General features: G+C 47.6%; 1 protein-coding gene and 1 long non-coding RNA gene across 4 annotated transcripts; one reads left to right on the top strand and one right to left on the bottom strand.

Annotated features, from left to right (window-relative positions):
• Positions 1-5,064: 5,064 nt before the first annotated feature.
• On the bottom strand, positions 5,065-24,760 carry Znf518b (zinc finger protein 518B). Of its 3 annotated transcripts, XM_085691948.2 has the most exons (3): positions 21,011-21,125; positions 18,833-19,134; positions 5,065-11,342 (listed from the first exon to the last, which is right to left on the bottom strand). In XM_085691948.2, the coding sequence occupies exon 3, from the start codon at positions 11,179-11,181 to the stop codon at positions 7,891-7,893; it is 3,291 nt and encodes a 1,096-aa protein (XP_085548074.2). In that variant the 5' UTR covers positions 11,182-11,342; positions 18,833-19,134; positions 21,011-21,125; the 3' UTR covers positions 5,065-7,890. The 3 variants fall into 3 exon arrangements, with proteins under 3 accessions (XP_085548074.2, XP_085548076.2, XP_085548075.2); XM_085691950.2 differs by lacking the exons at positions 18,833-19,134; positions 21,011-21,125 and adding an exon at positions 24,625-24,760; XM_085691949.2 differs by lacking the exon at positions 18,833-19,134 and having other exon boundaries at positions 21,011-21,118.
• LOC146893877 (uncharacterized) lies at positions 21,182-23,790 on the top strand. Its single transcript, XR_015002744.2, has 2 exons — positions 21,182-21,737; positions 23,216-23,790. It is a non-coding gene; the product is annotated as an uncharacterized LOC146893877 (long non-coding RNA).
• Positions 24,761-26,325: the final 1,565 nt, after the last annotated feature.

Here is a 26,325-nt window from a genome sequence, read left to right as displayed (position 1 = left end):
AAGGGTGAGGAAATGAATCGTTGGAAAAAGACAAACAGAAACACTGGGAAGGAAACAAACACACAAAAACCATAGTGGGAAGTGTCACAGAGGATGAGGCTGAGGAAAGATCATGGTCAGTCATTAAGAGGAAATATGTAAATGAGTGTGGTCATAACTTCTAAGAACTCTGGAATATAATCAAGAGAACAAATTGAGGATCCACGGAATAGAAAGAGGAACTCAGAAAAAAACCAATGGCACAGATTTTTATTCAATGAAGTTGTAAGATGGAATTTCCTAAATCTTGTTTTATAAAAAGGCATATGAGTACTAGAGGTATTTTGAACTCTGACAGACATGACCAGACTAGACAAGGACCTCTCCATCACTTACTACAGTTGAGAGGCTTGAAGTAATAATAAGCAAGCTATAAAATGTTAGCACACAGGCAGGCACATCAGAATTATGTCAGATCTGACACAATCACAAAATAGAAAGAAGAAACACAAGCACACTTATTCTACGAAGCCAACACCACCCCAGTATCAAAACTGGAACACACACACACACACACACACACAGATTTCCATGATGAACACAGACACAAAAATTCTTCATTAAAATACTTCTAAATCAACTGAGGAACATATTAAGAGGATCATGCACCATACCCATGGTGGGTGGGCAGGTCATTCCAGGGATACCATGATGATTCAACATATACAAGTTAAATGTAGCAAAGCACACTTTAGGATAGAAATCACATGATCATCTCAATAGCTGTATAAAACCTTTGACAAAGTCCAACATCCAGATGCCAGGAGTAGAAAGAACACAGCTCAGTACAATAAAGGCTCTATATGACAAGTCTCTGTATGACTACAGTATCCTGACTGGAAAGAAAGGCCAAGCTTCCCTCTAGGCTGTGTTCACTCCTTCCATCTTGTGCAGGGTATGCAATGTGATGTTTCATGTTGCAGTTAGTAGGACAAGAGACATACAAAGCATACAAATAGGAAAGGAAAGCAAATTAAAGCCATCATCCAGACACGATTCCACCAGAAAACTCTTAGACATCATAAACACTTTCCCAAACTAGCAGGACACAAAAACCAACTTTCCTAAAAGACAGTGATGAACTTTCCAGTGAGAAATTGGGAAAAAGAAGTCCCACTCACAAAGACTTTGAAAAACACTTAGGAATAAGCCAGAGGATGTGAAAGACTTCTTCCCTAAGAACTTGAAAGCCTTGAAGAAAGAGGTTTACCATACTAGAAGATGAAAAGATCTTCCATGCCAACGACCTGGCAGAATCTGTTACAAAAAGTGATCTGCACATGCAAGTCAGTCCTCATTAGCCTCAAATAGCCAAAGAAATCCCTAGAAGAAAGACCAGAGCTGAAGGCCTTATGATACCTAACCTCAAATTATATTAGAGCCACATTAACAGGACATGGTATTGCAAGACAGTGGAATGGGACAGAGGACTGGGAAGTAAGTCCACCCAGCTGCAGCCTTTTGATAAAGCTTTTCAGCAAGATGTTCAAGTATTTGAAGCCGGGTGTGACGGTGCACACCTTTAATCCCAGCACCTTCCAGGCAGCAGCAGGGGGATCTGGGTGAGTTCGAGGCCAACCTGGTCTACAAAATGATGTTCCAGTACAGCCAGGGCTATTTCCCAGAGAAACCCTGTCTTCAAAACAAAACAAAACAAAACAACAGAAACAAACAAACAAATCAAAACAATAAATGTATTTGAGAAAAGGCAGCCTCTTCATTAAACCAGGGAAACTAGGTATCTGTATTTAGAAGACTGAAACTAAACCCGTACTGTTCACCTTGCCCCAAAATCTATTCAAAGTAGATCAAAGACCATAATGTAAGACCGAAAACTTTGAAACCGCTGAAGGAAAACACTCCACTCTAAAGACATAGGCCAGGGCTTTCTGAAAAGGATTTCACCATCGTAGGAAACCCCATCCCCAAAACTGCCTGACTGGATCACATGACATAAAAACCCAAAAAAGCTTCTGCACAGCAGAAGGAAGATAAAATCTGCATCCCCTGGCAGGAGACCAAGATTAGTCTATGAAGAACTAAAAATAAATCCATCGACCAATAAACAAACTGATGATTCAGACAGTTCCCAACAGAACTACAAACGGGCAGTAAACATTTTAAATCCCGCTCATCACTCTCATCCATTTAATGAATGCAAACTAAAACGACACTGAGATTCCACCTCCTGTCAGGATGGAGATCACCAAGGAAAGATGAAAATGCTGGTGGCAACGGTGTTGGGGAAAAAGCCCCGACAAACTGGTGTAGGCAACGCGGAACTCAGCGTGGAGGCTCCTGAGATATTTAAGCGACCATGAGATCCAGCTGCTCCTCTTGAGCATATGCCCTAGGGAATCTAGGTCAGCACACACCAGGCAACCCTGCTCACGTACTGCTGCATTCTTCTCGACAACCAAGGCACGGAACCAAGAGATGAGCTGATAAAGAAAATGTGGAAGGTTATGTACAGAGAAGTCTCACTCAGCCGGGAAGAATGACGGTATGTCACCCAAAGGAAAAATGAATGAAACCAGACTCAACTGTTCCATTTTCTACTAGAGGAGGAATCTATTACATATGAGTGTTTGTGTATGCATATGACACGAAGGCGGAAGGACTCACGTGGGAGGAGCAGGACTAAAAAGAGGTGGGCTGGTGAAAGGTGGGGCGGGTGTGAACAAAGTGCAATGCCACACGTATGTGAAAATGTCATAAAGGCACTCACTACTTGTGTGTACTTTTAGGGTAAATATAAAGCACTCTCATTTCAGATTAAACTGATTAGCCATCCATTGAGAAGGGGTGACAGGGACATTCCTGCCAGTCATTTCATTTGGATGCAGGGGGAGTAACATGACTTTTAAAAATGTTAAATTTGAAGCTAGCAGCTTTTTTGTACATTGTTTGCAAGTGATTTTCTTTCTTTTTCAGTTTTTATTTTGTAGTCTACCATTTTTTAATTATAGTCCAAATAAAGGAAATCAGTCATAAAATGTCATTGGCCTGGCACTGTTTAATCCTAACTATATTTTCAAACAAATCGCCAGAGTAAATGGGGATGACAGGTTCACATTAATGCCAATTTTCCTTGAATGTGTCCAATGCTGATGTTCTTCCAATCACAATCTCAGGGTGTTTTGACCAAGGGATTTACATGTGGTTAGGGAGGATCAAATAGCCTAGAAATACTGACTCTCATGACAGCTTCACAATGCTATGGAGGGGTTCTTACGGAGCGGCACCCTACTTCTATACTCCTGGGTCAGTGTGAGCTGACTTGTTCTTAACTCCGAAATGATCCATTACAGATCATTACAGATATGAACTGCAAACATAGGATGACGGTTCATATTGAATCCTGAACTCTAGCACTGGCTGAAAAATCTACTTGGAATGGCCTTTAGTGAGAATTTCCACCTGTTAGGATTCAAATACTTTTCATAGAGGAAACAATCTGAGCTTGCTCCCTTTGAGACTGAGGGGTTCTTCTACTTGGGCCCACTGTGGTATGGAAATTTACTTTTAAAAATTTAACACTAAGGACTCGACTTCAAGGTAGGGAAGTATTTTTAAAATAAGATACAAAATGAAACAACCTTCTCGAGAGGTCAGACATGCAGGCGGGTGAAGCACTCACGGGCATCTCCACCAAGGCCACGGGGCACCACAGGAGCTGCCACTAGCGTTCAGAGGAGCCCCTCTGGTGAACTGAAACCACACAACAGTAGCATGGGCTCACATCAGGGTTTGAACCATTTAGGCAGAAAACTAAAGAGAATTTCCTTTTCTTTATGGATTTCTTTTTATGGAGTCTAGTTTGTTTTAGAAGCTTGTCAACAGTTCATTAGTAAAATGGTCAAAATATCTGGTTATTTACAGAAAACCCAGAAGTCTAACAAACACTAGCATGATACGTCATTTCATTAGTACCAGGGGAATGCAGAAGAAGGCAATACAGACTTTCAGCTTTGGTACTGTTAGACATTATGTTGAGGTTCTCTCTTCTCCGTGTCTTAACCGGCTTTTAAAAGAAGTGTATAAGTATAAATGCCAATCTGAGGATGCCCATCTGTGTGCATGGGGAAGGAGGGTACCAGATCCTTGAAGCTTCAGTTTTGAGATGTGGCTACAGTGACACAAGAGGGAAGCAGTGCGGAACAACTCTCTGTCAAGCATTTCAGTGTTCTGGTAAAATTGCTTCTGGCTATAGCTGAACATTTTAACATCAAAATTGAAATATGAAAACACATGCCAGATTCCTAAATTATATTTTTTTTAAAAAAAGCACCGAATCTGAGCATACTGAAAATACTTAAGTATTTTAAAGGCGCTGGCAAAGCAATCATAACTGACATTACGTTTTCTTGTTACGGACAGGTGACTTGTGTTATATTTCCACTGGATAGTGCTGCAGATGACTAAATCTACTTCCCAGGCAGGCCATCTCTTCCGAAGATGTCTGATGTGGGAACTGTCAAAACATAGGAACCCTCCACAGCTCATTTCAGTCAGGTAGTGAACTGGCTAGTCAAATTGCTAAGTGGAAGTAACCTATGTCCCCCTGCCCTCACTCGTGTGGCCATTGTTTACCGCAAGCTCAGTTCTCCCTGGGACAAGGGAGCAATGAGATTAGGAATCCTTTTTAAAACATCATGGTCCTTCTTCCCAATTATACGTGGAATCTGGTACAGGGGCTGCTAATTTGGACCAAAGATGGCAGTAGTGCAGCTACTGCCTCTGAAACTGCCTGAGAGGCAGACCATGCTCACCTAAATCCCCTTCCCTGAGAGGCCACCTGGGCCACTGGGCACGGCAGGAAACTCAAGATGCTCTTCGAGCAAAGCCAAAGAGAAGGGCTGTGTGGATTCACAGCAGGGTTTGCATGTCTGGGAAGGTGTCTTAACACCCTGGTAGAATCAATGCCTGTTCTGTGTGTAGCACTACCCTTACACACATCAGTAGTGCACACAAGATTCTGTGTTTTGCAGCCACCCTGTTTTAATGTCTGAAGTGAGAGAGCAGTGACGATCTTAAAAGTTGCTTTATTTAAACAAAATTGATGCCAACTTTTCTATCTATATACAAACATGTTTCAGAACCAGAGCAGCAGACAAACAGACTGTTCACACAGGAACTGTAATGCTTGACATGTTAAGACAAAGTTTTGTTTTCTGCTCATAAAGACATTCACAGACTCAAAAGTCATTCCGAAGGCTAAACAACACTATACCTTCATCTTCCGGGGTGGCTTATGTAAATTCTAAATAAAGGGGGATGGAACTTTGGAGGGTCAATACACCACGTTTAGTTTAGTACAACAGTGTACGGCCCATGACGGGACTCACAAATGTTTTGGGCTGGAGATAAAACTTTGAATAAAATATAATTTATTGAGAGGACACTTAAGAGTCAGAGGCTTAAATTTTTTTCATTCTACTTGTCTATATCATAAATATAAGAAGATCCTTTCATTTCTGGTCCCCCAAAGTAAGAAAGACTAGCTTAAAAAATAAGTTTAAAATAATTTTATAAGTACTATCAACAAAATGTAGTGACTAGATCCTTCAAAGTCAAGGTAAGACTATGGAAGTACCACATTCCTGTCCTTCTCCCTCCACACACTCGCCTACACGATAAGCTAGTTCTAAAGATCTGTGTTTGGAAAGTTAGTCTCTTTCGTTTCTCCCAAGCTACGGACTTCCAGGAGCCCTCTGGGTTCAACAAGGATCACAGTTCCAAAAATCCCCCAAAGACGCACTACGTCTTCTGCTCACTGACTCCAGCTCCACAAAGGTACTAGTTGCTTTAGGTAATACTTGAAAACAGCGGCTGCAGCAGAGTGTGACCATTCTGTTGGCGCTGATCTTCGGCAGCTCTTGGCCCCACCATTCGGGGGACAAAACTGTGCAGCAGTGAGGTGGAGAAGGAGTGGATCCCACAGCCCCTCCTGCCACATCACATGAGACATCGGAGCTGGAGGGTGCCAGGCTGCACCGCAGATCAGACCTCAGAACGCTCTGCACTACAGAGCCACCGAGCACCAAGCATGACTATATGCCACAATACAATGACCCACAGGGGTTGTCTACTCCCGTTTGCTCATAGGAATCAGCTCCCACCACTTTACTGTGCTTTCATTTTCTAAAAATGAGATGAAACCATTGTAAAAATGTTCTTTCAAAATAAATTATTTCTAGAATATAAAAGCTTTATATTTTCCCAGCTCATGTATCATTATAAAATAGGAAATCAGAAAATTAGCTGTTGCAATTTGCATATGGTAAAAAATATTTATATGTGTACACATATATACACATATATAAAAATGCAACTTTTAAATTAAAATTATCAATTAAAATGATCAGGTATTGACTCATACCTAAGAAAATCCAAGTATTTATACTGAAAACAAACCTGAAAGGAGTACAATCCCAACTGTGAGAGGGTACGCTTGCCGTGTGCTAAGGCAGAGGCAGGAATTCTGCTTACCCAGTAGACTAGAAGTCACCCAACCATTTCCTATCTACCCAGCCCTCACCCCAGTCCCACTCAGCACCTCTAAGTCCTTAAGGATGGACAGTCTCAAGAGGGGTGGCCTGTGACCCTTCCCCCTGAGCTGCCCTGGCCCAGGAAGCCCTACCCATGCAGGAGATAGGCTTTCCCCCAGTGCGCACGAGTGCCTTGTGGACTGGCTGGTCTTGACACCTCTTAGTGGAGTCGAGGTGAGCAAGAAGAGAGCATCTGTGGCTAGACTAGGAGTGGTGTGTTCCTTGCACTGAGAATGGGTAGTGTTCCTAACGCCTCTGCAGACAGAGGGCTTCTCTTTCCATGTGGTTGATTCCCTTAGTCGCTAGTGTTCACGTTCATGAGGAAAAATGTTCTGGATCTCAGACAGAGGCTGTGCTCGTCCCCAGGAGAACCTGCTCAGAAAGGGCCAAAGGGAGAACCGCGCTGGCCTGGGGAACAGCCCTATGATCCTATACTTAAGAGCGGTGGCCTCCCCTGGGGCTCTGCAGGATCCCCGGGTGAGAAGCTAGCCACAGCAGGCCCTTCACAGCCTGCTTTCAAGTACACTTGGAATGGCACCGCCGAGGCTTGTGTTTCAATGGATCTGCTCCTTCACATTTTAAAGTGGCCCTTTATGTTTGGTGGAGCAGATTAAATTTTATGTATCTTTCCTTCTTTACCTAACAACAACAACAACAACAAAGAACAATTACACATCCCCTACCCAACTATTACCAATAAGCAGGCAAAAACTAAATACTGAAAATTTTGTCTTTTCTTCTTCTAACACCTGCTGCTGACACATGACCAGGAACAGCGAAGCTCGTGGCTTTGCAGAACACTGTTAGTCCTTGGAGTGGGAGGGGCAAGCACAGTGTATTTTCTAACCAAATTGAAAATGGCCCATCAAGTAGAAAATTTCTATTATGTACCAAATATTCTGAAAGAGTCAAAACAAAATCAAAGTGGAGGTGTGCACCAAAACACAGGCTTCTCTCTTCAGTAGCATTTATCCAAGAAGCCTGTCAATCATAAACCTGCCCCTCTAAATGGTTTATGAAAGAAGTGTCTACTCAGAAAAAAAATAAACACTAAGTAAGGAAGGCCTCAGATCCCACCGAAAACCTGTGGAGAGTATTATTTCCTTTCAACAGAAAACAATAGAATTTCAGGGGTCTCTCACCTCTCCTAGCCCAGCCACAGAGCTCAGGTAAGGGGCTTTCAATCTATGGTGACTCTGGGAAAAAAGCAAACCCCTTCTACTGCATCGAGAGTCTAGGGTGCAACCCTAAGCCACGAATACTAGAAGAAAACCAATTTGCTTCAAAGACCAATTCTGACTCATTTGCCCTTTGAAGAAAGAATATCCCAGTCTCTGGTGGCCTCGATCAGATGCCGCTGGCCGTGACTCATCCACTCTTCCTGGTCTTCGTAGAGCCGCCCACAGAACCAGCACTTAAACACGCACTGGGCATGGTCGTCCGGCAGGGAGCCCACCACCTGGTAGTTGTTCTTGTGAACCTTCTTCAGCTTCATTTTCAGCATCATCTGCCTCTTCATGTGGCTCGCCTCATCTGCGCTCTGGTAGGTGAGGCGCGCGTGGTGCCGCCGGACGCCCAGCTGACACCGAGTCCTCTCGGACAGCACAACCTTGAGAACATTGCCTCGGTACTTGTTTATGACCTTCATCACGTTGCTCACTTCGGGGGAGTCCACGTCGGGATGGTTTAGCACGATGACCGGCTGGTTCCGACGGGGGCATTTGATCAGCTGATCTGGCCTGGCAGCTATGAGTCGCAGCTGCCTGGCAACCTGAAAAGAGGAAGGGTCTCTGAGGCCACGGCTGGGATCCGCCTGCAGCTTGCTTTTTTTCTTGGCTGAGCTCACTTGCTTGGTTTTGGTCTTGCTTAGGGTTAGGTTCCTAGAAATGGGCCTCCCTTGCCTGCTGGAGTCATTGTTTCCTGTCTGTGTGCTGTACACAGGGATGATTTTCTTAGGGGTACTACTGCAGATAGAGTCCTCCTTTCTAGATTTGGGCCGAAGAGATGTCTCCAGATTGGGGGACACGTCTGCCGACCCGCGTCTGCACGTCAAAGGCTGGGAGCCTGAGCTGGTCTGTTTCACAGGGCAGAACGGAAGCGGTTCTAACTGGGCTTCACTGCAGGGTATGCTGACAGGCGTGTCACAGGTGGCCTCGATGATGTGGGCATCTTCAGAGGAGTTAAGGACCCTCAACACAGCCCCTTTGGGGATCAGCACTGGAGTCGCAACAGGAGTCTTTCTGGTCACTCTGCTCTCCATTTTCCCATCGTCACCACTGACAAACTTGGGGCCGATCTGCTGCGGAGCAAGCTGCCCGCTGCCAGCCATGCTGCCTTCACTCTCAGGTTTTTGGAGAGGACCTACGGAAGGGCCGGAACTAGGGCCAGGGCCAGTAAGAGACACACTCATTTCCTGAATACCCTTGGGAGCTGCTTTTGAAGTCAGCTTGGGTGCCTGCCCTACGGAACGCCGCTGAGCACTATTGGCAGACAACGAGGAAGGCTTGCCGCACGACTCAATCAACTGTGCGATCTTCCTGCGAAGCAGCTCGATGGACTTTATTTTGCTTGTTGAACTATTCCACTTAATGCCCTCTGGCACATTTTCAGTTCCAGAGCTCAAGGAAAATACTGACGAGATGATGGGCCCCTCAAAGGTGTTACCGGTCTTTTCAGAATTCTTCGGCTGCTCAGGCTGACCCCCAGGCTGTTGGGGCCTCAGTTTATCTTCTGCAGTAATGTTTATGTGTAAATACTCTTTTTTCTGTGCGGAGGAAGCCTGGCCTGTATTTCCCACTGCCTTGTTTGCTACCTGTTTGTCTTCCAGCTTCCTGTCAGGGGGAACCACTGTCTCAGGACGACTAGCCCGACTCCTGGCTTCTAAGTCACTCTCACCTATAGGCAGAAGGCCCTTCTCTGCAGAGAAGGGAACCTTTGCAGGCAACGAGGTGAGGGGAAGGAGCTGCTGGGAGTCACCGCGGGAACCCCTTCCTTCTTCAGCCAAAGGAACTGCTGATTTACTCAAGAAAGGGTTCACCGTGGCTCCAGGACTGCAGGACACACTGCTTTGTACAGAGGCTGGAGAATGACCTTTTAAGGCAGCAGAGGGAAGGGCTCTAGGTGGACACAAACTGTGAGTTTTCTGCAAATCTTTAATTGTCTCGGAGCTGAGAAAAGAGTCCTGCTGACTGTGCACACCAGAACTGGGCATGAAGAAATTGCAAGACTTGACCCACTTCACATTTTTAAGTTGTTTCTGAACCAAAGAGTGCAGCCGATCAAGGCCCACAAACTCTCCAGCATTCCCTTCCATTGCTAGCGACCTTGCTGCTTCCGTCGAGAGCATCTTTTTCTGTCCCCCTGAGCCCTTCTCCATGATAGTACACATGGAGGTCCCTCCATCTCCTCTGCCTGGGTCAAGGCGGGTGTTTTCTTCTAACGGAAACAGTTTAAGCACAAGCTGCTGTGTACCATTGACAACCTTCACATCGATCAACTGGGCTAGACAGTTGGTGGGGACCACCAGCTCCGAGGGCGCCATGACCGTCAGCGGCAAACCCGGCTGCACAGGCTCCTTGGAGGGGGACAGGATTTCCACCTCAACGTTCTTATTCCCCAACAGGTTCACCTCGCTTTGCTCTGACAGGGCCATTTTGTTGGGAATACACACTACATCTTTTTGGTACTTCTTTAGTTCAGGTAACAACATCACGCTGTGTGTCTTGTCTTTGTTTGTGTGGAGAGAGAATCGAGATAACTGCTCTGATAACTTGTTCTGGAAGGTAGCCCTGGGACTGGGGGCCTTCAAGAGTTCTGGGCTCTGCTTTGCAATGTTGGTTCTCTTGGGCTCCAGCTTGGCAACGGTTTTGAGCGGTCGTTTGGCACCGGCCCTCTCATGGACCCTTCTCCTGTGCTTGACAATGTAGTCATTGCGGATAGCGCCATAGTCGCAGTACTCACAGCGGTAAGGGAAGACGCCTGTGTGCTTCACCAGGTGCCTCTGGAACTCCCCCTTCGTGTAGGAGATGTAGCTACAGTGGGAGCAGATGAACTTGATCTCCTCATGCTGCAGTGTGTGCTTTCTGTACTGCAGTGGGTCCTTGGTGGAGAAGCGACATTTATCACAGTAGTATTTGCCCGGCTTGAAGTTCCTAACCTTAAATTTGTTATTTACAGGGCTTGAGATGGTTTCGGTCTCATTTCGGACAAGAACAGCAGCAGGGTTACTGCTCACAAAATGCAGCTGGGTAGGTATCGTGCGAAGGCTGCATTTGAAGCAGACATACGCATCTTCCTTCTGGCTCTGCCCGGGGCCCTTCCTTAAGTCTTGAGGCGGGACCTTGTGGACACTTTTGCACTGTACACAGGTAGCAATGGTCATTGTGGCAGTCTCTGCCTCTGAGCCTTGGTACAACAAGGTCTGTGCTTCCTGTCTGTCTGGCCGGGTTGCTCTATTACAACTAGGCTGTTTGGGGGACATGGTCAAAGAACTTGGTCCACCATTCACTTGTGTGGTATACAGCTGTTCTCCGATGTCCTTCATCTTCTTTATCTGCATACCCACATAGCCAGCTGAAATCGAAGATGTCATTTGATAAAATCCTCTGTAGACATCCTTCCCGCAGACCCAGTGACTGGTGGAGCCGCAGACACTTCTTGGTAAATATGTAACAATCAATCAATCACGTTTCGTGTCCTTTCACAGGAAATACATGAACCACAGCATGCTTTCAATTCTGTTTCCAGGCAACACTACAGGAAAAGACCATAAAGCATGATTAGTACAGAGGCTCATAGCTTAGCTAAGCTACCACAATTCCACTGTGCCGGAATGACGCTGCGGGAACGTCACAGGGAGTCCCCAGAGGCTAAAGGACAAACACAAACACAAGCATGTTGGCCAGGCTAAACTAAGAACATTCTCTAGCCCACATCAACTGGGAGCCAGAGCTACCTGGAGGATCCTCACCAGTAGCTCCGGATCACCTCTGACAAGGGAATGCTTTGTTTAATCGACAGTGACCACAGGTAGCTTCAGATGATCCTCACAAAACATCATAAAGACACTGCCAGCTCGGCCTTGATGCGTGAGTCACCCAGTGGTGGAGAAAGGGCTTATGGTCAGTTGTTCTAGATGCACCTACATTATAGCAACTCTCATTCACACACCCACTCGGCTTGCACAAGTGGTGAAGCCAGCAACACCGTCTCAAACACAGCGATTTATTTACCATCTTCAGGGGCCTCCATCAGGTGTGAGGCTCTGCCCGTAAGCTGAAGGGCAGTGATCCAGAGATGATTCAATGGGTAAATACACTTGGTGCCAACACTGATGGCCTGGGTTCCACTCTCAGAACCCACATGGTAGGTTCTTGAAAGCTGCTCCCTGACTACCACACTTGTTCTGTGGCATGTGTATGCACGCAAAGAATTTAAAAATGTTTAAAAATGGATGTACCACTATTTTACACTTATGAAGCCCACATTTGGGAGAGTGGTTCATACATTTGGTTGTCAAATGACAGTTTAAGAAAAAGAAACAAACCAAAACTAGTGAAGAAATATCAAAAAGCAAGGTGAAGAGGACAAGGAGGCAGAGGGGCCAGGTGGAAGGAGGGCATCCAGGAAATGACTGAAGATGGGAAGCCACATCTGTATACAGACCTGTGGCAGCCAGGGATTGGGTTCTGTGGGAGTCCAGAAAACAAAAGGATGTGTCAAGCAGAGAGGGCCAAGATCTGTAGGAAGCGGGCCGGAGACTTGGAGACTTAGCGACTTAGCAAGGGGTTGAGGTGGGGGCTGTGGGATGATCAGAATGGGACACAGCCTCACAGGATGGCAGTTCCTCCTGTATATGGGACAGAGCTGAGAGGGAGAGACTGGGCCAGCGGAACAACACTCAGATTTACATCAACAGCATGCAGTGATGTGGGAGGACCAGAGCCTACAAAGGACTAAACGGCGGCCGTGAACCACGATGCCTTGGATTAGAACAGGAACGGAAACACGTATCTTCTAGAACAAGTAAGATTTACCATGCTCACGCACGTGCTAAATGGTGATTGGGAATATACAACGTATAGACACTTTACTTGGAAGATACAAACTCGAAGCCCAACAATACTTGTTTGGAATCTGCTGGTCTTTCATGATCTTAGACAAACAAACCAAACCCGCATCATCTGAACAAATTTCCTCATTGTCATCTGGCAATGAGGACCATGGGCACTTCATGTAGCCTCTCCACAGGACAGTAAGCACACACTCAAGTGTTGGGTGATGGGCAAGAAAATGAGGGAGAACCAGCAGCTCCTTTTGGCACAGGATGGTTAAGCCAAGAGCTACACAATGCCAGTCTGAAAGCCCAGCTCAGGGCAGCCACATTCATTTCCAGCATAAAACCCTTTAAATGTAGCTCTGAAAAACAATGGAGACCCTAGCTAATGGCAAGCTGTGATTTCTTCTGCGGTATTAGTCTCTTTCCTGTCTAGCTCTGCTGAATGATGGCTACCTTCGTCCAAAACTATAAGCATGCAGCCAAGCCCCAATACTAGGCTCAGCATCAAGTAGACAGAAGCCTTGGGGGCTGCAAGTGCTGTCTGACGGCTCCACGTTCAGGCATATACATAAGCCAGAGGACCGTGACTGCACAGGACACACAAACGTTGCCAACTAGCAGCAGAGACCAGCCTTTCTACTCTGCTGTACCCTTGTGTAGACATAGAGAGGCCTTTCAGGAGCATCAATAGGGGAAGCAGACACACGCTTTACTTTCTAGATCTGTAGATGGCACGGGTGAAAGGAGACAGGGTGACCCCTAGTACTCCTGCCATACACAAAGCCACCTCCACAGTGACCTATGTGCACCTGTTTGCGCATCTCTAGGGCACAAGCCTGGACTAGGTTCCTAAGCCTGAGGCTGCTGGTCTCTGAAACCAGAGTTTATAATTTAAAACACGAGCATCGAGCATCTTCAAGATGCTCTCGCCAGCAACTCTGTGCAGACACCACAACTGCAAGCAGAGCCTGGAAAACCACAGAGCCATAGAATGCAGAGGCTGAAGTCAGGGAATAGGGCTCGTGTCCAGTGGTCCTGTAGCTGGAGGAGCCTACGAGTCATGCAAACACCGACATTCCTGGGATGTATTCCCTCTCAGGAGATGCGGCTGGTAAAGCAGCATCAGCTAAAGCACCGAGTAACCCTGACAAAAGCTGCGACTGAAATTGCCAGCTCCCAGACCTGTTCAAGCCCTCCGAACATCTCCACCTTGGACACACAGGTTCCTCTAAGCTTCCACATCCTTCCCTCTTCAGGTGGAATTCAGTTCTCATTGTCAACAGTGTACCCTGAAATAAAAATGAAGACGCTTCCCTGTAACTCATCTTCAACTGACTTGCGGGGAAACAAAGGACTCTTGATGGGCCAGTTAGTAACCTGTACAGCCCATCTCTTGCCAGGCAGTCCTTGGTTCTCAGTTCTGTTCCAAAGATCTGCACCTGGTCCCGATCCAATGCTCTTATCTAACCAGCCTGATAAACTGCTGATTAGGTGGCAGTGGTGCTGATGGGGGCACTAACTGAAGCCCTGGCCCCCCACGGCTCGCTTGTTGATGCTTTCAACAAGCACCCCCCCTAGGCAAACATTAACGGTAAGTGGTCTCAGAGAAGCCCACCTGCAAAGCTTCCTGCAGGGGAAGAACCACCACCAGCCAGGATTCCATTTGTCCACATCCAGGTTTTCACACCTTCACAGCCTCAAAGAGTCATGTAGGGAAGCAGTGATGTTCTCCTCGAGTCCTAACAAGACTTGAAGTGGATTTAGCCAGCATGTCCGTGACCGTTCGTGAGAAGCAGAGAGCATCCTGAAGAAGTGTCTCTAAATAATCAGGCCAGCACCAAGTGGCTGAGAAACAGCAAGGTCCTGTCGTACCATCTCTGCAAAACCATCTAAGCTGTTCTATATGCTCCCCAGTCTCCAAGGGGTTTACGACCCACCACAAATTGAAAATATCCTAAGTGACACATGAATTTAATACACCAGGGCTACAGCACAGCATAGCAGACAGTTAGACAGTTTATAATGAGTAGGTCATTTCACTTTTGGATACAGTTCACGGTACAGTATTGATTGCTTACACTTATGACAGCGTAGGTGACCATGAGCTCCAGATCCCTGCTGCCACCCGACATCACAATAGTGCTGTGATGCACATGGCTAGCCTGATACTAGGTAAAAAAACAAACTCGGAAGTAGGATTCCTGCTAAGTGCGCGCTGCACCTACACTGTGTGAAGTCACAGCGTGCTAGGTGGAACTATCATAAGTTGGGGACAACCTGTATTTGAAATTAAGAATCCTTGAGAACAAGTATTCTCAAATGGGACATACAAGACTGATCACCACACACATCCTTGTACAGAGAAAGCAGACGTCTGGGCTGGGAACCATTTCACAGTGTCTTCTACACTTTTAAACAGTCCTTAGAACAATACCACCATTTCTCCCCCTCGGAGTGGGAAAGAGCGAGGTTTCTTTAAAACGTTCTAGCTGAACCTTTGCAACTTGTATGTAGAAGTTCAGGAGAGAACTCAGTTCCAGTCTTAATGCCTCAAGGAAAGGGGAAGCAGAGGCAGTGAATGGGAGAAGGACGGTGGCTGCAATGGACATAATACCTCCTTCCTTGCACACAGAGTCCTTCGTTTGATTCACACCCAACTACCTGGAAAGCTGAATCCTTTTGGCGAGTTACTGTCCACGGACTGGATGACATAAGCCACTGCAGACAGAGGACTGTACATGGATGCACATAGTGCTGAAGGCGCCCCACATGTCAGTAGCAGAGTCCACTGACCTCCAAAGGCACAGCTCCCAGGGCAAAACTCCATTTTTTTTCCCAGATAACTCAGAAGAGCTCAGTATTATGAACTTAATGTTAATGGCGCAGTAGGAGATCCATTTAACATTGTCTGTTTCCCATAGTAAATGACTTAGCAGGATATAAGAAGCTTTTAAATAACACAATTATCTATAGCAACTGTCATATACCACAGCATAGGAATAGTTCTATGTACCATAAACTCAGTCCCTGCATTGAGGCAGGGGTGGGAGTTTACTTGCATGCACTAAGGGTGAGGTTTTTTTTTCCCTGCATTTTTAATAGAATTCTTTTGAACTCAGTTGTATTGATTCCTTACACACTTATTAGAGGAACACAAGTGTAAAAAATTTACCTTGAAGCTCCAGTTCAGTGACACAAAAGCTAGTCAAAGGCAAAGTTTGTGCTCATCACTCAGAAGGAAGCGTATGGCACCCCAATGCTTACTAGTGTCCGACAGATCAGAGAGAGCGAGCGTGTAAGCGTAGGTCCCACATTATCCTTGGAGAAACAAAGCAGGGTGTTAAAGGGCAGTGTGTGTGTGTGTGTGAACTGGGCACGCTGCTCCCAGGCCGACACCACAAGTTCGGCAGTAAGAGGAGCTACCACAATGCAGGTGCGAAGTGTTGGGAGAGCCCTTGACTCACCTGGTCTCATTCAATGTTACTCTCCATTTTTAATGAAGAACTTATGCCAAGCATTGGTTTCTCAGCGGCCTGACGATGGCTCTCTCCAGAACATAGCTGAGTCACTTTACATTTTAATTCTATTTGGTTGCACAGCCTAAGCTGATCCTGGTAGAGACTATTTGTCAGCTTCAGTGGTAATAGGACAGTTTTCAGGATGGGACAAAAGACACTGCTGGATGCACACCACCTTTGGCAATGGTCTAAGTTACTCAACCAGGTGACCTTTCCCTACCCTCTTGACACAGGTCAGCAGCAAATGTCCCATCCAGATATCAATGAGGAAAGAATGTAGCTGGATACTGGATCACACCCACTGGTGCACAGGATGGATGACTGGCTATATCTGTTTTGACCGGGAAACAAACTCTAGTAGCTTTCTATTCCTTACTGTGGCTCTGCCCACATCCATCACTAGGGCAGGGACTGTGCTCTGAACAGGAAGAACAAAGGATCTGCTGGATGTTTAACTCTTCAGCCCTTATTGGCTGGGTCCTTTGAGAAGCGATTTCTTTCTCTCCACTGCCAGGCAAGGGACAGGGCGCCGCTCACAAGCTGTACCTATGCATTCCTTCTGCTTATGACTTGTCTCGCCTGTCCCTCTCAGTGACCCCTTTAGCACTATTTGAGCCCATAATGCCTAGTGGCGTGTAGATGGCGAAGATCTCAGTATTAGACTTATAAAAAGCGTGTCATCTCTGAGACCTTTACATAAGCACCGCCTGAGTGAGTACTTCAGTGACCACCCATCAGAACTGGGCAGGTGGGAAAGCAGCCTGAACAGGCTATGAAAATCACACAATTTCGTGCTGAAGCGCTTTGCACTCAGGAATGATTAAGACTGGATGACAAAAAGCATGTGCAAATGTCACAGACAACTCATCGCCCCCGGGGATCCCACTGTCTTAGGAAAGCGGGTGTATTGCTGGGGCAACAGAACGGAGCCAGAAGGCTGTGACAGCCTGCCTGCTTTCCCAGTGCTGGACAGTTCTAAGAATGCAGAGCACAGGATCTTGAGAAACCAAGGTCAAGGGTCAAAAGGCAGGTGGGTCTCCGGCTTGCTAGCTAGCCAGCTGTGTGATTTTTTTAGACTTTTAACCTAGCTTAACAGTTTCTGCGGTTGTCAAAGCGGGACAATTGACCACATGGCTGGGAGGATGAACAGACAAAAACTGAATGCAAGCAGCTAATACCAAAGAACCTTTCTTGTCAGGAAAGGTCAACATTTTGTTTGGCAAGACTCCTTTAAGTCAAAGAGTCCAGTAAAGCTCCGAGGAGCAGAAACTGTAAAAATGAACAAAAGCGGCGGCCGAGGGAAAGGTCCACACACAGAGGACTTGCTAGGGGTGAGGAGCTCTCAGGTACCGCTCCCCAGGACTAGAGGAGGAACTGGCTCTGCAGAGAGCATCAGCCAACTCTACAGCAGAGAACAAAGGGGATGTTATGCGTTACTTCTCCCGACAGTTTAAGAGTAAGAATAGGGTTGGAATCCTTTGAGTTCAAGACTTGTAGCTTAAATGTGAAATGGAAAGCGTTAATGAGCAAATATGTTTATTAGCATCAGATCACACATACGCATGCACACACATGCGCTCACGCACACACACACACGACCAAGTGGTATTACAAGGAATAGGTACAAATTTCAGATCTGAAGCCTTTAAATATTCACTAAAGATATTTAGTAGAAACAGCATTTTTGTAGTTCCCTCGTTTCCCTTCATTTGCCTCAAAAGCCCCTAAATTTGTAGAACAGATAGTTTTAATAAGAGAGAAGAAATCTTTCCTTCTACATAGGGGAATCACGGGCTTTGCCTACACTAAAGCAAATATGGTCTGGATAAGGCCACAATGTAAAGGAAGTTACTGGGGAGGATTCGAGAATTGCTGCTGCCCAGGTCCCATTCCTCAGACAGGGTTGTAATTGAGATACTGGTAGGAGCAGGGCAGAATCCAGATACATGTCTACAAGGCTTTGAAAAGGGTTCTAGCCAGGCGGTGGTGGCACACGCCTTTAATCCCAGCACTTGGGAGGCAGAGGCAGGAGGATCTCTGTGAGTTCAAGGCCAGCCTGGTCTACAAGAGCTAGTTTCAGGATGGGCTCCAAAGCTACAGAGAAACCCTGTCTCGAAAAACAAAACAAACAAAACAAAAAAAAACAAAAAGAAAGAAAGAAAATGGTTCTAATATGCAACCCGGGTTGGGGACCACCCGTATTACAGGTGCAGGATAGTAGGGAAGGCAAGGAAAACTTGTCACTCTGTAGACCTCACAGCCTTTAGAGTAGTGACGGGGCCTAAACACACAAGACTCAAGGCTTTGCCCCACCCAGCAACACAACCTTGGAAACACCAAGGAGCTCATGAGGTGTGAAGACCTCAGTAATCTAAATACCGCCCTCTCCCTCCACAGTATTTGGGCATGACCATGTACAAAAAGCATAGACGAGGACCATACTAGCCCCACCTCTGTACAGGCTGCTGTCCCTAAGGAGTCTGTCTGACTGGATTCGGAAGTAAATGAGCAAATTCAATGTGGATCCTGTTATCAGGAAGCTGAGCAGGGCACTCTCAGTGGCTGGCCACTGGCCCACGCCACAGCCCTTTGGCCCTGGTTAGGAACGGTGCCTGTAGGGACAGACTCTGTGTGACTGGACATGCTTTGAAGCAAAACTTAATTACCTGCTTCTTTCAAAACGATAGGCCTGGAGGTGGTATGTGGCTTTTCTAGGTCACAATGACGTGGGAAGTGATAGCAGCCAGCATTCGGTCCAAACTCTGGTCTTGTGAGCTGAGGTCGCAGCCAGGATCCCTGATTTCTTGGGCACTGTTCTTCCAGGCCCAGAAGTCAAGAGTGTAGCAAGTCTCGGAGGCTCTTCCTTCTTTTTCAGGCCTTCTCAGACACTGAGGACCATAGGTCTCAGGACGTCAGGCCCTGGTTTTTTTTTCATGTAGGCACAGAAGCCAGGGCTGTGCCAATTGGCCTGCAACAGAGTCAGACACTCGGGTATAAGTCTGGGATCTGCAAGCTGTGGTCTCCTGGAGACATTTATTGTAGGAAAGACAAAACGAATAAACCTTCAAAGTGCTTCTCAACGGTAGCCAATCCAAGCTTAAAAAGAAAGGGTTCCCAGGAACTTTGTGACCTAATCGCAATGGATGGCGCCCTTCCTGGGGAAGGGCACACTATGGGTTCAGAAACCGTCCCAGGTTATCCTGTGTCTCCCACTCCCACCTGTGAAGGAGTGGTCTGGATTAGAAGGTTCCAGCCACTTCTCTGCAGGCAGTTGGATTTGCAGGGTAGCAAAGGAGATCAAAGGCAGTTTAGGAACAATCAAGGCAGGGAAAATCATCACTGGGGAAGGACCCTACTTACCACAGCAACAGCAGGCTTGGACAGGAAGAGCCCATCGTTGGACTGGCTCAGAGGATAAAAGGGAGGGAGCGAAGAAAATGGCAGCCTTCGCAGTGACAATTATTAACCTGCTCTTTGTTCTGCCTCTCGCACAAACACTGTCCCAGACCCTCTTACTTAAAGGCAGATAGATAAGAAAGAATATATAGGTTTCTTTAAATGAGTGTGAAAATGAGCGACTCAGGAGGACAAGAGACAAGGCAAGGCTCTCCTTTACTCTTCAATAGCCACCACTATAACATGGCTGGGTATGTCATGTGTTAGCCTTATCAGGGCTCACTACCAGATCCAAGACAAGAAAAAAATTTTTTAATAAATGCTTGTATTGGATAAAGGCAATGCCTACAATTTAAAAAGCTGAATATGACGCTTCAAACATACAAATACTTACTGGGCTTCAAGAAATCCTCGGCAAGGGCATGCTCTCCTGTACAGTCCTGGATTGGGCTTAATTTTGTGCAATTTAGAGGGACAGAGACACCTTTCCAAGCGAGCTGGCTTCTCTTCTGTAGCCAAGTGCTGCAAGTTATTGGCACCCAGGGCATTTTCTTATAAGGCGATTTCAATTCTAAACTTAAGGTAGTGTTGTAAGGCCTCAAGCACAACGTTGAGTTGGGTTGGTAGGCTACTTTTCAATAGGACAATGTGCTGATGTTTCACGTTTTTATGATAAATATCGTTGGTATTCTATGCTTTAAGAGCAGAAGTAGTTTAAAGGGATATGTCAAATGCCCAACAATCATAAGGGGAGTTCGATATCTTCTTCTATCTTTTGGTTTTCCTTTTTCGGGTCATAAACTTTGCACTGGTTCTTTCCCCTCTTCTGCACCCTTTCCCTAGCCTTCATCTGCACCCACCTCAACCCCAAGCAACAAGATAAATCTGAAAAGCTGTGATGGAGCTGTCCCACAAAAGGTGACACCAGCCTCATCCCACCCACGATTAGGTCCTCTGTGGACAGGCCCACCCCGACACCCGCTCCAAAGACAATGCCAGCGTGGTCCTCAAGTTTATTGTTGGCGCGCTCGCAGGGATGCACGCTCTCCCGGGCGAGGCCAGGGCGCCGCACGGCGCTGAGCGAGGCGCGGATACGAGAGAGCCCGCACCGTCGCGTCCCCTGAGGGTCGGCCAGAAGCAGATAGGGTGTCTTCCAAAAGCCGAAAGCTAAAGCCGCCTCAAGCCAGCCTCTGAGGCCAAGAGGCTTTAAAAATGGCCTCCTGACGACACTTCCTGCTCGGGTCTGAGGCATCATTTAAAAAGCCGGCTCAGCCAGGCGCGCAGAGTCGCCGGGCTGAGCCGGAGCTGCACAAAGGCCGCAGGATGGGCCGTGGGTCTCCGACCCGACCCGCCTAGCCCGACGGGAGGCGCCTCGGCCCGGAGGCGAGCTCGTGGGACCGTGGAACCACACCCGACCGCGCCCGCCCAGGTCCCGCACCGCCACTCACCCGGACGCCGCGGCACCGCACGGTCCCAGATCCCCGCGGACGGACAGGAATCTACACCGCCGGCTACCGCCCGCAGACCGCCGCCGCCGCGCCCGCTGTAGGTCCCTACCCGGGGGGGCGGAGCCGGGCCGGCGACGCGCGTGCGCAGTGCGGCGCGACTGCAGCGGAGAGGCGGGCTCCCGAGGTTGCCCCTTCCCTGCCCTGGGCTGTGGGCTCTGAGCTTGGGGCTTGAATCAAGTCATTTGCACCCAAAGAGTGTAGTGTCTGCATCGCTCAGCCCTGCACGCTCCGCAGCCTCCTCTGCAAAGAACTGAATCCTCTTCCCTTTGGGTCTAGTAGAACATGCATGGGCGCCTGTCCTGTCCTGGGTCCTGCCTGCTGAAGGTATATTTGGTGCTTACCCTCAAGGAGCTTGAAGTTCTCCAGCAAGTAAGTGAAACCGTTGACAAGCCTCAGTCATCATAGCTTCCTGGATCGTCCTAGTGAAGGAGATGGGCCCGCAGCCCTAGATTTGGATACAGCTTGCTGCTGGGCCTGAGATATGGAAGCGCGGACTCAAGACATTTCTAAAGCTGAGAAGATTGTATTTGACTTAATAAGGCCTCATCTAGTGCACGTTGTGACAGTCCGAGCAGGGACATGATTGATGGGAGAACAGTAAGCAGATGCTACGAGCTTTTAGTGCGGGAGTTTGCACTTACCTCCTGCGTTCCAATCATGTAAGCAGGTAAACGACCCCCTTTCACTGAGGTGCGCACCTACAGTCTACTGGACAAGAGACTGCCCCAAATACTCCCACTCTAAGGGAGGAAGGGAATCATGGCCAGGCCCCTCCCTCCCGCAATCAGTGACTCCCCCGATGCCGCTCCCCACAAAATAAAACTGCCTCCACTCCAGCAAGAACAGAAAGTAACAAGGGGGCAGTGTCGCTGTGAAGTACAGATCCTCCGTGGACAAGAGGCAGACGTTCTCTTCAAAGCTGTAGAAAGGAAAGAAAGCCAAGACTGGTTTCCTGTTCCTTCCCCTGGGCGGTGGAGGTCAGCTCCAAGACATCGGTAGTAAGCTGGGAGAAGATGCAGGGCTTTTGCAAAATCTAATGGGTGAATGAAGTTTAGGAAGAGCAGGCAGTCACAATACCAACTGCTGGGCAGGCCCCCAGTCCCTGAAAGAGTAGATGCTGGACATAGAAAATGTGGGCAGAGAGCAAGTCGGTGAGGCAATGCCTTTGACCACACCCTGATAAGGAAGCTTCTCCTGTTTTCTCTCTCCCTCTTCCTCCTGTTAAGCTAAAGGAAAAACAAATGGGTCCAGAGTTCAAAGTCTCCCTCAAGAGTAGGCTAATGATGAGAAGAACGTTGAGAGCCTATCCTGGTCATGCCTGAGAACCCCTAGGGACACAAGGAACCACACTGAGGAAAATCAGTTATGTATTGGAGAACCAGAAGTCCAAGGGTTAGAGAATTTTTCAGCTCAAAGCATTGCATCCCCCTTGTCATTCCTACCCAGATATCACAGTCTCATCTTCTTCAGTCACATGGAATTGACAGAAGGCTGCCTTTGGGTTGTCTGGAAGCTTCTCTGGAATTAGTTCCTATAGGCCTGTTCCCTAGCCTGTCAGAACCTTGGTTTCTCATGTAGAATTCAGTCAACATTGGGACTGCTCCCACAGGCAACTATCAGTGTTTAACTAGACAGAGTCTTGCCCAGTGCTTCTCAAATCTGCGACTCTGGCCCTCCCCTGCTTTGGAGTTGCACATCGGGTATCCTGAATATCAGATATTTACCTCATGATCCATAACAGTAACAAAATTGCGGTTGTGAAGAAACAGCAAAACAATTTTATGGTTTCGGGGTCACCATGGCACGAGGAACTGTATTAAAAGGTCACAGCATTAGGAAGCGCTGGTCTAGACTATCACAGCCCCTGGCAGATGAGAAGGGTCTGAAAAGTCTCGCAATTCTCAGAGGTTCCAGTGTGGTGAGATAAAGCCTTTTTGCAAGGGGTTTGGAGATGGGGTATCTGCAGTCTGGGAAAAGGGCCAGCCAAGGTACAGACTGGGTTTCATGAGATCACGAAAGTTCAAGTGTTGCTCCTCCAGAGTCTCTTGACGGGGAGGCAGGGGGTGAGTTAATCAGAAATTCTAAGCTGCACACTCTGTTCCTGCCACTCACGACTTCTTTCTCTCCATCTTCCTCATCCTCTAGAATAATTTGCCCGAGATCCCTTCCAATGTGGATTGAATTGTGCTCTGCAGAAAGATTCTGAAGTCCTCTGTCATGGTTCCTGTGAACGGGGCCTTATTGGGAAAAGGTCTTTATGCATGAAACTATATTATTAAAATGAAGTCATTAGGGTGGGTCCTTGCCCAGTATGGCAAGTGTCCTTGGAAGAAGAGGACAAAAGAAACCGAGAGTCCAGGAAAGGCATAGATACACCGAAGACAACATGGAAAACGGGCAGAAACTGGGATTATGTTTGCATTGTCAATCAAAACCAGCAGGAGTGGTCAGATGCTGCAAGAGCTAAGAAAGGATCCACTTCTCTTGAAAGCTTTGGAGGGAACATGACCCTGCAGACAGCTTGACCCATCAGACTTATTTGTTTTGTTTGAGACAAAGTGTCTATGTACCCCTAGCTAGCATGGAATCCAGTGTGTAGACCAGGCTGGCTTCCAACTCAGGTGAACCTCACATGCTGGGATTAGAGATGAATGCCACCACACCCTCCTACTTCTAACTTCCAGAAATGCTAAACAAATCTACGTCACAGTCTTCAGAAACCACCTCCCTCCTTGTCGTAATTGCCAGCTGTAGGAGAGGCGTGACTGTACCAGTCTTTGGATGATGGGAGCTGAAAGGCTCAGCCAGAAGGGTTGGCTTTCCCTCAGGGGACAGTCACTTTGGACAGGGTTGTGGTGGCACAAACCTGTACAGTAATGCTTTCGCCAAAGGGAAATGAAACTGGGCAGTCAAATTGGGAAGAATGCAAAGCGGAAGAAGGGATGACGGCGGGACAGTGGAAGGCTCCCAGGAATGGTAGTCTGGTGCTGTGTAGATGAAAAGAGCTACCGGCTGCAGTGGGAGCATGCACAAAGACCTAAAGGAGGGCAGGAGTTGGGGATGCTTGGGGAAGAAAGGAAGAGCAGCGGGGGAATTGGATCTCCCCGGGCACTTGAAAGTGGCGCCTTCAGGTGTCGTTCTTTTCAAACTCTGCCAAGAACAGGTGGACCAAAGGAGGGAATCCATGAGCCTTTGCGTCCTATCAACCTCGCCATAGCTCTGTTCTTTACTACACACCACACCAGTCGGTTATATTTTCTCTAGTAGCGTCTAGCACTCCCAAATACTATATGACTACTTCCCGGTGAGTGCCCCTTGGAAAAGAGATGGTCTCTTGCACAGAGGTCAGAGTGTTCACACCAACGTTCCCATGCCCACTACAAATCTCAGGCACTTTAAGACAGTATAAACTGAAAGACGTACAGGTACAGCGTGCTCCAGTTCTTTTAAAACCTAGTCCTCAATGATGCGGCTTTTCTGAAGACCAAGACGCAAGCCGCGGGCAATAGAAGCTGTAGAATCTGTTCTCAGCTGTGTGACCCTGCGCAGATTACCTCGGGTCTCTGAGATGCTGTTCCTAGGAGCAATCTTCCCTTAGGGATGTCCAGGCGCCGGGTCTGTGGACCACTTTCCTGCAGCCCTCTCTCGCTGGACCGTGGGGATCCTATCTCTTTTGGAGCGCCCAAAGGCGTAACTCCTGCAGTTGCTGGAACTGCTGGAGCGTGCAGTGACGGTCATACTAGGCATGCGCAACTGGTAGATCGGGCGGCGCGGGCGCTGCAATACTGCCGGTGGCCTGATGCGTCGCTGCGGGGCCGGCGATCCCGGCTCCGAGCTATAGAGCTCCAGCCACTGCTCACCGAGCTGCCTCGCTGCCACCTGTCGCGCCAAGCCTGGGATGAGTTGAATGGCTTTAGTTTTTTGCTTTTATTGTTGTGGTTGTTGTTTGTTTTGTTTTATTTCTTTTTTAAAGCTTTAGGAACTGAGCATGCTTCACTTGGGGATAACTCCGGGGCTCCCTTGGAAAGGCTCCCGCGGTGCTCTCCATACCCAGGTAGGCAGTTCACTCAAATAGACCTAAGCTGCTGCCTCTAGGCTGTCAGCTCCGCGAAGTCTAGGGCTGTTTTGTTCCCAGAAGTCACAGGATCTAGCACAGTGCCTGACACCCAGTTTTCCAGGCTTCCAGAGCGGGAATGCCAGAGCCATCAGTAATTACTTAGATCAAGGCTACCTGAAACGTGGTGGGTGACAAGGGCCGTCCTCAGATTGGTGCTGAAGTGTAGGTTCAGAAGGCAAGGAGAGTTCGCACAGGGGTGGTCGTAGCCGTGGTGTTTGTAAAAACTCAGTGAAATCTGCCCCCACCATGGGTTTTAGTATTGTCAGCATAGTTACTTGTGGTTAGGGTTGTAGAGGAGCAGGAACTGGGGGAGGCCTGGGCCTTGGCTGCAGGAAGGTCTAGGTTCATCCTAGGTTCATCCTCTCACCGGTCATCCGTCCTGCATTCAGAAATTGTCTTGCTTAGCCATTCTTCTGCCTACTGGTCTTTCAAGGACCCTGCAGTTTTAGGAATGGTCCCAGGCACCAGCGAGCCTCCCAAGTTAGTTTTCCTGCTAGCTCCCTTCTGCACCACTGGGCGCCAGACTTGCACTTCAGTTATTGCCCCCCCCCCCACCGCGTGCGCGCCCCACAGTAGGGCCTCTGACATGCTTCACCTTTGATCTTCCTAAAGTCTCTTCCTCAGAGACTTTTCTAGAACTTCATCCTGCCCTGTGTCCACCATCACATCCTGTGTTCTATGCTACTCATGGTTGTAACTGCCGACTTCGCTGTTTTTCGTCCTCTTCTACAAAATAAGCCAACACTGGTTTGGTTTCCCCTTAGAGGTCCAGTGCCTGAGTAGGAAGGGTTATCATAAAACAAGGATTCCCGCCAAATGGAGTCACCCTTTATAAACTGGGAAAAAAAAAAATGCAGCTTGAGGCACTAAAGCAGGTGCATGCTTGGAGTTCCCGGTCAGAATCTGAACACCGAGAGAGGATTCTGTCCTCTCTAGAGTTTCTTGTCTGAGGAGGTGGAGGGGAAAACGATAGAATTTCTCTCCATCAGATTGCCATGAGGATGAGATGGGGAAACTTTTGTAGGAAACTTGCAAGGGAGCTCACATTGAAAGCTGAACATGGCCTCCATATTGCCCGACTGCAGGAACCAACACTTCCCAGAGTTGTTTAAGAAGACGAAGGTGTAATTTTCCTCTT

This window comes from Myodes glareolus, chromosome 8 (assembly GCF_982192425.1).
Source record: "Myodes glareolus chromosome 8, mMyoGla1.1, whole genome shotgun sequence".
Taxonomy (NCBI): Eukaryota; Metazoa; Chordata; class Mammalia; order Rodentia; family Cricetidae; genus Myodes; species Myodes glareolus.
The sequence above is the reverse complement of the archived record's forward strand: the minus strand, read 5'-3'. Positions and strand labels throughout refer to the sequence as shown.